Below are 13,260 nucleotides of genomic sequence, written 5' to 3'. Positions count from 1 at the left end.
ACTAGTTTTCTATACTGAGTTGTAACGTGCAAAATCAGCAAAAAAAATGATAGTGAGGTTTCCTCCCTTAGGGTATGTACAAAACACAACCATTTGATTCTGTTTTAATGATTTTACCCTTGCCAAATACAATGCTTCAAAGATCATGAATGTCAGTATATGATTGCCCACTAGGTGGGAAAGAAAGAGCCATGGAAGTAAAGAAAAAAAATTAAATATTCCATTTCATTTTTTATAGATCTTTTCAAAAAATATATGACCCAAGGCAGCAGCAGAGAAAAACGAGAGTGGATAAAATGTATTTTATTGCAAGTTTTTGCTTCCTAGTCTATAAATCATACAACTTCCATAAAATTCATTGTCAGCAATACATAGAAAATCACAGTATACCTGCTGGCTCTATTTACACACATGGATGAAGTGTCTGAGACTTGCACCTATAGCAGGCAGACAGATACCGAGTGATAAGATGGGAGAATCACATATGGAGAATAAAACAGACAGTATAGGTTTTTATTTGCCACTGGAGCATATTAGCTTGAAAAACAACACCACGTTTTATTTCTTGCTGTATTAAAAAGGTGACGGAGTAGAGAAGACTGGAGAAGACAGACCAGCACATAGAGCTTAAGTGCAAGTTAGAAATTGTTGTTAACATTCCACCACCTAAAAGCGGAGGCGTTGTAGATACATGTACATTACAGCCATAAAGGTACTCACCATGTAACTGCTGAATCCAGACACTTTGATTTCCTCAATGTCCTTTTTAACTGTGCTGAGAGGCAGCCATATTCATATTTTTTATTTTATTTTTACAGCACCATTAAATGTTTTCTATTAGTTTTCTTTTTGGAAAATCTGTATGATATTGGCACAAAAATTCTCTGTTTCTTTCAAAGAAATAGAGTCATTCAGCATTTCTGACTTTTTATATAAACTTTTATGTTATTTTTTTTCATCTAATTTTTTAACTTAAAAAATATTTATATATGTATATATATATATTTATATATGTAGGTCCAAGTGTAATGGCTGTATACACTGCAGTCGTCACTATTGCTTATCCATTCTAACTCACATCCGATGGCAATGAATTAAACATAATATACAGGACACCCTCCCGCTATAATGGGCAATTACTATGTTCCTGAAATGTATGGCAATCGGTGTGTAAAAAGTATTCATGTTCCAGAATAACAGGATGCTGTGTGAATCCTCAGTTACAATACTGATTCAATATCCTTGCAAATATATATAGATTCTTGGGAACAAATACTCTACGGTGAGGAGGCGATACTCTGATGTCTGGATCAATAATCTTCACATGGCACATTTCATCGATTAAGAGCTTAATAAACTGATTCACACAGGAAGGTTAATTATTTAGCACTAGCTGTTCAGTGATGTTACCATGAAGAACAGAATGATAGAGAACGGAATTGTTACAAGGGAAATTGACATTATAAGGTGTGATTTTCTGTCCGAGTGAAAAGAAGCGCTAGAAAGCTATTACAGAAGACAAACAATAGGTCGTTTGGCTGCGTTATGTAGTCTTTGAGACAGAGGCATGATAACCAATCTTGGTCCCTCCATATTTGCACCTTACACATCCACAAAATATTTCACAATATGAACCCAAACCCTTTGTAGAAAAATTGGGATGGAATATGACAGCCAAATGGAAGGAAATGTCAGATGACAGAATAGTCAGAGTGAGCCGAAACCCATTACATACATATTGGAAAAGAATCTCCACAATTATGTTGTTCTACTGGTGCAAATGCAGGAAACATACTAAGAATACAAAATAAAAAGACTATACATTTGGTCTGAAAATGTAAAAAGCAAGTTACTGGAAAGCTCCAAACTCCAGCAAACCTGCGTTTATGGGCCCCAATTTATTCTGTGAAGCTCTGCCCTCATTTAAATGTCGGTAGAAATCAAGATTGTTCACACTGTTCTCATGAGGGGAATTCCGGTCACTTCTTTTCTGTTTGTGTCTCATACAAATGTTCCAAATTTCCAGGTGTCAGTCTCTTCTTTACTCCTTTTTTCTCCCTCTTCTCTATTCTGATGTTATGCTAATCGCCAACAAATAGCTACAAGACAATAATAGTCCAAAACAGAAGAAAACCAAGGCTGGAGTGAGGGACCCTGAGACTTAGGCCCGAATTATTGCTGGTGAAGATAGGCTCCGGAGACTCGTAAAGAGAATCATCTGAGGTTAAAAAGAAAATAACACAAAGATTAGAGACTATAAGCGGCTTGTATATAATTCACAGAGCTGTATCAATAGTTGATATCTATCATAGGAACTATTCACAGACTATGCAACACAAGTATTTCAATTATTTTTAAGGCTACCAAACTTATAAGGGTCCTCTTACAGAACCCAACATGGGCCGTGTAAACGAGCGCAGATCAACGAGACAGCATGATTGCTCCTTTCACAAGGAGCTATGTATGGTGACAAGCGCTCGTTACTAGGATCGCACAGGGAGATGTGCTGTGGACAACGATAATATTTTCGGATGCACAAACGATACAATCAGCCGATAAACAGGCGTTTGCTCGTTTATCAACTGATCGTTGCCCTGTTTACACATTGCCATCAAGCTGGCTCTGCAGGAGTGGAGACACCTACTGGAAGGCACAGCCCATCCTATCCTGGTCTTCACGGTTCACAAGAACCTGACCTATCTACAGACGGCTCAGCGATTGAATCCTCGTCAAGCCAGGTGGTCGTTGTTCTTTGTTCGGTTCCGGTTCGAACCCCACTACCGTCCTGCCGACAAGAATGTGATGGCCGATGCGTTGTCTAGGTCATTTGAAACAGAGGACACTGTGGAGTCCCCACAGAATATTATTGATCCTTCCTGCATCTTCTCTGTGAACACTCTGCAAGTCAGAGACATTACTCCGGCAAGGACTTTTGTACGTCTGGCAGACAGAGGAAGAATCCTTCGCTGGGGTCACAGTTCCAAGCTGGCAGGTCACGCGGGTGCTCGTAAGACCCAAGATCTAGTTCTGGTGGCCCACGCTGCCCAAAGACGTCATGGACTTTGTCTCCTCGTGTACGCTATGAGCAGCAAATAAAGTTGCCCGCTCCAGACCAGCTGGTCTGCTCCAGCCGCTGCCTGTGCCCGTTGCTCCCTGGCAGCATGTTGCAATGGACTTTGTCACGGATCTTCCTCTCTCTGCGGGTTGCAGTGTGATCTGGGTGGTGGTGGTTCGATTTTGTAAATTGCCTCATTTTGTTCCCTTGACTGGTCTGCCTTCTACTGCGTGATTGGCCGACCTTTTCATTCAACACATCTTCCGTCTGCAAGGCTTGCCTCTGCATACTGTCTCGGATCAAGGGGTCCAGTTCACCTTGAAGTTTTGGAGAGCACTCTGCGGTCTCCTCGGTGTCAAGTTGGACTTCTCTTCGGCCTATCATCCCCAATCCAATGGGCAAGTCGAGAGGGTTAACAAGATTATGGAGAACTAGCTGTGTCACTTTGTTTCCAGACAGCATGATGACTGGGTGCAGCTGCTCCCGTGGGCAGAGTTCTCCTATAATAACCACACTAGTGAGTCCACCACCTCCAGTCCGTTCTTCATCGTCTACGGCCAACACCCTCGAATACCTCTTCCTGTCTCTACTATGTCCCAGGTGCCAACAGCTGACTCAACCTTCAGGGACTTTCTACAGATATGGCAACAAACCCGATCTTCTATCCTGCTGGCGGTGGACCGCATGAAGAGAAAGGCAGATACTAGAAGACAGGATCCTCCTCAGTTTCTTCCAGGTACTAACGTCTGGTTGTCTTCAAAGAATATCTGGCTGAGGGTGCCGTCCTGCAAATTTGCTCCTAGGTTCCTCGGACCCTTCGAGATCCTGCTACAGATTAACTTGGTGTCTTACAAGCTGCGGCTGCCTCCTACCCTCAAGATTCCATGTCTTCTTGCTGAAGCCCGTGGTCCTGAACCGCTACTTCAGGACTTTCGAAGCAAGGGAGATTCTCGACACCAAGAAGGTGGGAGGAAGGACGTTCTTTTTGGTGGATTGGAGGGGATTCGGTCCAGAAGAGAGATCTTGGGAGCCAGAAAAAAACATTGATGTCCCTGTCCTCGTGAGGAAGTTTCTCGCCCACTCTGGTCCCAAGAAGAGGGGGGATACTGTAACGTCTATGACCACGGCCTGTGGTTCTGACTTACCCCTGTGAGGCGCCGGCACTCACTTCCTGGTATAAAGACTGTCTCCGGAGGGAGTGCGCGCCTGCGCGTACACAGTCTTAAAGGGCCAGTGCACGCATAATTGCAGGAAGTCTGCAATCAAGCTCAGAATGCTACTGGACTATAAAAAGGCCTCTGCCCTCTTGTTCTTTGCCTGAGCATTGTTCGTTACCCAAAGTTTGTCTTGCTAATGGTCTCCTAGTGTCTTCCAGTTCCCAAGTGTTCCCTGTTCCTGTATCCTGTATTCTGTGCTGTCCTGGTCTAGTGCCGTGCTGAAGCTGTTGACGTGTTCTGCTACTCCACGCCTGACATCTACCTGCTGCCTGGTCCCAGCCGAGCCTGCCTTGCTACTGTCCGAGTTGCCACAGGTACCCTTTCTGGACTATAGACTCTGTGCTATACCTGTTTGGCCAGCTGCCATCCCACTATGCGGTACGACCCAGTGGGTCCACACCCCGCATCGTGACACTTAGGGTCCAAAGTCAGGAAAAATACAATTATAGAGAGGGTTGTCCAGAACTGTAGTTTTTGAAATTTAGTTGATTATCTAATCTATACACATTTACTGTATGCTATGGTATATGTTGGCAGAAGACTTTTTTTTATTATTATTATTTATGGTGGTCTTGTGCCCTTTTTACAGGAATTAAAATAAGGCTAAACAGCTAATATTTTACACTAGTCTGATAAGAATATACAGGCCTGATTCATAGTATGCTCTGGTGTAACTTTATATCCACAAATAGCATATGCAGTTGCCTGACACACATTGCATGGCTTTGCTTTAATACATAAATATATATATATATATATATATATATATATATATATCATACAGAATATTTTATTGATTAAATGACAGTCCTGCAACTAATGCTAATAGTCTAATAAATTACACATTCTAACATTGTATTCGGCATACGAGTAAAAGGTCTACTAGAATTTATACAGCACCTTCGGCATTAATCTCCCTGAGATCTAAACAAAAATGCTGATCTTTGAAATGTAATAACTGGAATAAGTAGTTCCACAGAAATGTATCTATGTAAACTATAATAATATGCAACATACAAATAAAATATGTCGTTATTGTAGAATTTCCTATAATTGCAGTTATTAAATATTAAACTCCATAACGAAAATAATCTGTCCCTTTTTAATTTAAAGAATATATTTTTAGGAAAACGAAATTCTGCAAATAAATGAATGACTGCTTATAACTTAATCTCTTTTTTTCTATATTTAAATTAGTCAGCATTACATTTATCTTATAGACATCCAATAGACACTCCCAACATAGAAATAAAACATAAGTTATGATGATAAATGTGTTATCTAGAGGAATAAATGGCAGTGTTTTCATTTGCATTAATGTATTACATTACAGCTATCCCCTCTTTATCTTTGACTCTTTCTTTCAACGTATATTTGATCGACATACTCCATGCCATATTTGTCCCAATCTATATTACTATAGTTACTGTATGTCCTATTAGTCTGGATGTAGCTGTTGAGGTATCTCTTCTGTCGACTAGGTGGGTGCTATTCCCATTGTATTCTTTTATGGGAACACTTAAAGAATGAGATATAAAAGCTCACATCATTCTCCAGTAATATGTGTACAGTGTACAGAAGTTACTTACTTGTTGGACGTACGTAAACTTTCAGCCTGAGGCAAGGTTTATCCACCAAGTTTGGAGGGGTGGAGGCTGAAAGATTAAATATATATTAAAACATTTATAGATAACACAATAAATAAAATGACATTTTAGTTGTTTCACATAAAACTAGATTGATACTGTAAGCAGTCCTATTGCACCAGAATGTTCTACCATATCTGATAATAGTCCTCTCCTTGAGTTTTCGCATTGGCCCGGGAGAGGTACTGTATTATGTAGCGTCAACATTGTCTTTTCAGTAGAACTTCAATCTTATTGATATTGGTGGACACTGACATAGCAGAATATTCTTTACTAGTAAGAGTATTTTACTGTTTGAGATTAAATTCAATGTTTCAAATATTATTTTAATTGATTTTTATAAAACATTTATTTATAAAAAAAGCTAATTAAAAGTAAACTGCAGTTTGCCATTTTGCATAGAATCAGCAAGTTTAATAAATAGACAGCCTAAGAAATGTTAGGTCCTGTTCACACAGAGTATTTTGACGAGCTTTTTGGTGCGGAAACCGCTCCAAAAAACTCGTCAAAAACCGTTCGAAAATGCCTCCCATTGATTTCAATGGGAGACGGGGCGGTTTTCTCCCGCGAGCTGTAAAACTGCCGCGCAGGAGAAAGAAGGGACATGCACTATCTTCGCGCGTTTACGCCTCTGACCTCCCACTGACATCAATGGGAGGCAGAGAAAGCGTATTTCGCGGAGTTTTTTGCCCGTAGCACTCAATAGCCGCGGGCGAAAAATGCGGCAAAAAACGCGGCAAAAATCGCGGCAAACGCCGTGCAGGAAAGACAAAATTTTCCTCCTGCAAAAAACTCTGTGTGAACACAGCCTAACAGCATCAATTTCTGTAAATTCTAAATTCCAACTTAAGAATTTTTAGTTAGAATGTATGAAACCTATTGTTTGGAAATAAAACTCGACATGATTGGTGGAGGTCAGTGCAGTCATACACATGTTAATGGCATATTCTATGTGTAACCCGTTAGTGACCGCCAATACGTCTTTTCACGGCGGCCACTAATGTGCTTTATTCCAATGCATACGCCTTTTTGCGGCGCTGCATCGGAATAAATAAACAGAGCAGGGAGCCATTAAATCTCCCTGCTCTCAGCTACCTTTGGTAGCTGAGGGCTGGGAGAAGTCCTGCTCGAACGAGCGTGAACGATATCCATAGCGATCTCGCCAATTTAATCCCTCAGATGCGGCGCTCAAGAGTGAGCGTCGCATCTGAGTGGTTTTGGAGAGAGGGATGGAGCTCTCGCTCTCACCCCACCGGCACCCTGCGTGTGATTGCAGAGTCCCAGTGTCTTCTATGGCAGCTGGGGGCCTAATAAAGGCGTTTTTGCCTGCGGCGCTCAATGGTGAAAATGCAAAAAACTCTGTGTGAACCCAACCTAAGGGGGTAAGAGTGTGGGGGACAATTTATAACTCTTAAAGGAGACTTTGCGTCCATGCAAGGTATTGAACCATTGCACCATTGTCCCATTCACGGTGCATGCAACTACAAACCAGGAGAAGAACCATGTAAGCAATGAAGAGAACCGCGGCCCAATCAAACAGCTGATCGAGAGGGGTGCCATGAGTCTGACCCCTACCAATCTTATATTGATGGAAGAGTTTTAAAAACCCGGCTAACCCCTTTAAATATTGCTATAAATGTTATGTTAAATGAAAGGACAAAATAAAGAATTCAAAAGCAGAAAAACAATGTAAAAAATCCTAAAAGTTGCAATAAAAAGCAGAAGCAGGAATTTTCAAGAGATGGTAAGTCTAGGGTGAATCATTGAATGGCATATGGCAGTTATATAATTTGGCAAGTAATAAGAATTGTTGACATTATTTAATTAAATGTGCTAGTGTTTCTCATGTACATAAGTCAAGTACCCTCAACTCAAATAAATTACATCAAAACACCCCCACGGCTGATCAAACATTGTGCTGCACCTATAAAAAGCACACCATAAGCACAGAGCCAGTACCCCCTAGAGACATGGGATGTACCCCCTCACGTACCATAGGTGGAATACCTATGTACTAGAATGTTAGTAATCTAATTAGTGCCCCTATGATAGAACTAATACAGACCTCCTGGTGGATATGGGTTTATGAAAGAGCCTGGAGACCAGATGGACCTATTAGAGCTTTACTATGGGAACCAGACATTTACAGTTATGCTCCTGACTAAAGTAAAGAAAGATGTGAATGAGAAAATGCAGAACTTGGGTGCAGCTTTCTTCTTACACACAGAGGCCTTAAATCTAACAGTGAACAGGTTCCTTCTAACTTGAAATAGTTCTGTTTTCCTTTAGCAGAGGCCTAAGTTATCCCCACTTAGTACATTTCTCCCTGTGTGTTCCATACCGGCCAGTGTAATTAGCGAGCTCGTTTGTCCCTTGTGATTGTGCAGCAATCAAAGTACTTAAGTAGCTGCTGCGCTAATAACAAATTAGTATTCAAGTGTCTAATTTACACAAATTTCACCTTGTCATTGCTTTGTAATTAGTGACAATTATGGTAAAGCGTAAGCAAATGGGGCGAGCTCTTTCTAAAAGCTTCCCCTATGGACGTGTTTCAACAAAAGTTCTGAGCTTGGAAAAGGATAATAAATCTTTTTAGGTGGCTTAAAATAAGGGTCAAACTTAGCTTGTAGTTAATCTAGGATGCATATATTAATCATGACCTATAGTTTGCCAGTGGGTATATCATGTGGCTGAACTTAAGAATCAGCCCTGCTATAGGGCAGCATCAGAAGTTATGTAAGTGAGATATAATTTTTTTTAAATATTGCTCCATATAATTAACTCTGCTCTTATGTGTGTCACAATCTACAAGGGTTTTTTTTGTGGCACAGTCTACAGGAGGACTGTGGGATCATTATTAATGGGATCTCATAAAATAGGGGAGGGTAGATACAAGCGAGGGCTGTGTGGGACTATGTACAAGGGAGGGCTGTGTGGCACGATCTACAAGGGGGGATGTGTGGCACAATCCACAAGGGGGGCCGTGTGGCACTATCTACAAGAGGGGCCTGTGTGTGGTACTATCTACAAGAGGGCGCTGTGTGGCACTATCTACATGAGGACTCTGGGATCATTATTAATGGGATCTCATAAAATAGGGGAGGGTAGATACAAGGGAGGGTTGTGTGGCACGATCTACAAGGGGGGGATGTGTGGCACGATCTACAAGGGGGGGATGTGTGGCACAATCCACAAGGGGGGCCGTGTGGCACTATCTACAAGAGGGGCCTGTGTGTGGTACTATCTACAAGAGGGCGCTGTGTGGCACTATCTACATGAGGACTCTGGGATCATTATTAATGGGATCTCATAAAATAGGGGAGGGTAGATACAAGGGAGGGTTGTGTGGGACTATGTACAAGGGAGAGCTGTGTGGCACGATCTACAAGGGGGGGATGTGTGGCACGATCTACAAGGGGGGGATGTGTGGCACAATCCACAAGGGGGGCCATGTGGCACTATCTACAAGAGGGGCCTGTGTGTGGTACTATCTACAAGAGGGCGCTGTGTGGCACTATCTACAGGAGGACTGTGGGATTATTATTATTAATGGGATCTCATAAAATAGGGGGGTTGATGATCTACAACTTGGCGGCCTAGCTGTATTATAACACTGCACACAGGACTGATAGTTGTTCATTGTCAGGAGGGCAGGGGTTGTGGGGGTGGGAGGGCGTTGGTTGTGGGGGACAGGAGGCCCAGTCAAAATATTGCTATGGGGCCCAGTCTTTTATAGATACGCCCCTAATTAGGATGATGGGAGTGTTCTATTTATCTGATACCTGATTCTGCACTATTCGGCACACTAAAAGAAAATAATACTTTTTCTTATACAATTGTGCATAGAACAGCTGATAGCAGAATTCTTCAACATCATCAGCTTTATGTTTTTTCATCCATTCTTAAAATTACTTTCCCAGGAAGGGAAGAAAAATTGAAAGTGCCACAATAACACTAGCACTGTTTACAATAAATTAATAAAATGTAATGCAAAACAAATGTGAAAATATGATCAGACATATAATTTAAAAAAAGGTGAAACCTAAAAAAGTAATAAAATACTGTCATTGTTGCCACCATGAAGATCATTGAGAAGAATTTACCATGGGCACTCTATTGGCCTAACACGCAGCCAATACATATAACTGCAATACAGACAGTACACTGATGAAGGCAACTGCAAAGAAATTATTTTGGATATTGATGTATAATATGCGGTTATAAAAAAAATTTAATGTGCATATTATACAAATAATTACAGACGTGAGGTCACGTAGCTAAATTCTAGGTACCGCAAAGTTGCACCATTGACATATAGTGGAGAGAGAAAAGTCAGTCTAGGAAGGAAGAATGACAGGCGAGATTGAGCAGGGAATATCTGCTGTAGTTCGATCTTTGCAGCAAAAGAGAGTTACATAAAACAGGTGAAGGCGCAGCAGCCTGTTCTGCCTGGTCTCACAACGGACATTCCCGATGCAAGCTGGTGCCAGGTGAGTTATATGGTAAACCCTTCACCACCCTAAACAACCAGGGATAATGGCTCAGAAAAAAAGGAGTAGTAGTGGCGGCCATACAAAAACACAAATTTCCGCAGCCCCTTCTCAGTTCCACTGTGTCTATCCTGAATTGACAATAGAATGTAACGCGTTAGAAGCGGAAATCACATGACTACATTCTTACATGCAAAATTAGCACAGGGGGGCAAGAAGCAACGCAGAGAAATGCAACAGAATTTATAAGGTGAGTATATTGCAAATGCACACATTAGCACACAATAGACCACCAGGAATATCAGCCCTTATACACCATGGACCACAAGCTATATTAACCCCTGAAACACTAAATACATGCAGAAATATTAACCTTTCAAACACTGTAAACCACCAGGGATATAAACTCCTAAAACAACAACCATGGGTATTGTAGTTAACTTCTAAGTTCTCAACTTGCGGTATGTATACCCCAGGGGATACACAGCATGTCTTTGCACTGTCCACATGCTGGACTTTTAATAGGTGCAGCACAGAGTATGATTGAAGCCTTGTGAAAATTTTGAGGGTACTTGACTCTATATTGAGCAACATTGCCCTAAGACAACAGGGATTTTAAAGTGGTTGTACCAGATTCAACAGTTATATCCTATCCAAAGGATAGCTGAAAATTGCCTGATTGCTGGGAGACCCACTGCTGAGAGCCCCATCGATTGCAAGAGCAGAGGCTTTGAACCCCCCCCTCCGCCGTTCCTCCACACTGCAAGATAGCGCTCGGCAGCCATAGAGATGAACGGAGCGGTGGTTGACCATTCCTATGGGGCTCCCAGGAACAGTAAGTTACGCCCGTTCTCGTCATCGTTGTTGGTCCCCCACTGATTAGTTATTTATCAGCTATTCTGTGGATAGGTGATAAACAATGATTATGGGAAACCTGTTCTTGCGATTGACGGGGGTCCCACGGGTGGTACCCCCAGCGATCAGACAATTATCACCCATCCTGTAGTTAGACAAAATCAGACTCGGAATGGGTACCAGAGGATTATTGTGTGCACTACTGGGCTGTATATTCATTGTATATTTTTGCAACAATATACTATAAAATTGTTACAGTTGCAATTTTATCCCACAAATCATATTCTAGTCTATTTTTGAAGCTTTCATACTCTACCTATTTATGTGTTATTAGAAGTTATTTAATATCAACTGTCTTATATTTTAGGTTTTCAGGTACCGCAATGAACCTCTCATATGAACCATTTCTAGAGACATAGAAATTTTACTTTGAACAGAATCACGGTTAGGAAGGGGTTAATACTGTATAATAATACTACTGTATAATATATCATGTAATAATAATATTTTCCATCTATTGTAAACTCTTGGTCAATATCATCTTCTCTTTAAAAATAGAGACTTGCATAAATTGCATATACCTACATGTCCAACCAGATTAATCCCTCTTTTAACAAAACATTTAGAAAAGAACTACAGCGACTCCGCAATGTTTACTGCCATGATTTTGCTGCTGTTTATCAGAATAATATAAGGGATTTTCTATTCTGAAAAATACTGGAAGAAATCCTTTACAAAACCATTATCGTTCTTCAAAATACAGAATTTTCTCTCATAAGGGTATGTTCACACGGCCTATTTACGGACGTAATTCGGGCGTTTTTGCCACGAATTACGCCCGAAAATAGCGCCTCAATAGCGCTGACAAACATCTGCCCATTGAAAGCAATGGGCAGACGTTTGTCTGTTCACACGAGGCGTATATTTACGCGCCGCTGTCAAATGACGGCGCGTAAATAGACGCCCGCGTAGAAGAAGTGACCTGTCACTTCTTTGGCCGTATTTGGAGCCGCTATTCATTGACTCCAATGAATAGCAGCGCTAACTACGGCCGTAATTGACGCGGCGTTCAAGCGCCTGCACATGCCGGTACGGCTGAATTTACGGGGATGTTTTCAGGCTGAAACATCCCCGTAATTTCAGCCGTTACGGACCCCCGCCGTGTGAACATACCCTTAACGATTACACTATTTTACTTCACTCCAACAGCTAGAGCTTTTATGCAAGACAGCTGCATTCTGAGCAATGATCTAAAAAGTATTAGGATTATTATCGTAATTTTCAGCATTAGCTACATGAACAAGTGACCTTGTGTGTAAGAGTGCTCTGTGACGTTATCATTTTACGCGTCCTTCGGAGACCAATCATGCAGTGAATAAAAGTCTAATCTTTTTCAGCTGTAAAATTACACCATGCCCTTAACTCGGGCTGCTTTATTTAACAGATCATTTTAATTGATCAATGGCTGCGGTTCGAAAAATAGGAATCCTACTATTGGGGTTATTTGAAGATTATGCTCTGTTTTTTGTTTTTTTTTACAGTGCTCCCATTACTGTACTTTCAGAAGAGAGGATTTACACTAAAAACATTTAGCTATATGCCACACGAGAACTGCATGTAAAAATGACGACCTTGGCCTATAATTTCCGCCATGCACCTTATGCCTATGAGGTTTATTCAATGACTGAACGAGGAGTTACTCGGTCCCTTTCATGTCTGCTAAATACATTTCTACCAAGCAGGTCTAATTTCTGATGTTCCGCCTGACTTGAATCCTAACTGGTCTAGCAGCAGCAGTAAAGATCTCTGCTGCGTTCACCATATCATTTTAATATCATTAAAAGAAGGACATTCATCTAAGGAATGGTGCATTTGTAAAGAACATCTAATAAAATATATGAGAAGCATAAGCTGCAAAATAAACTGAATTAGTGGAAAAGACATAACATTTTACAAAATAAACCCAAAAATAACCAACAGAAATATAGGAAAGATAT

At 41.1% G+C, this 13,260-nt stretch overlaps 1 protein-coding gene across 1 annotated transcript in view; it reads right to left on the bottom strand.

The window, feature by feature from the left end:
* Positions 1 to 288: 288 nt before the first annotated feature.
* EFNA2 (ephrin A2) overlaps positions 289 to 13,260 on the bottom strand; it is a 196,247-nt gene continuing 183,275 nt past the window's right edge. Inside the window, exons 3-4 of the mRNA XM_075825387.1 lie at positions 5,862 to 5,927; positions 289 to 2,218 (exon numbers count right to left, since the gene is read on the bottom strand). Coding sequence (XP_075681502.1) covers positions 2,100 to 2,218; positions 5,862 to 5,927 — 185 coding nt within the window. The 3' untranslated portion in view covers positions 289 to 2,099. The remainder of the gene's footprint in view (positions 2,219 to 5,861; positions 5,928 to 13,260) is intronic.

The sequence above is a fragment of the Rhinoderma darwinii genome, chromosome 1 (genome assembly GCF_050947455.1).
Source record: "Rhinoderma darwinii isolate aRhiDar2 chromosome 1, aRhiDar2.hap1, whole genome shotgun sequence".
Lineage (NCBI taxonomy): Eukaryota > Metazoa > Chordata > Amphibia > Anura > Rhinodermatidae > Rhinoderma > Rhinoderma darwinii.
The sequence above is the reverse complement of the archived record's forward strand: the minus strand, read 5'-3'. Positions and strand labels throughout refer to the sequence as shown.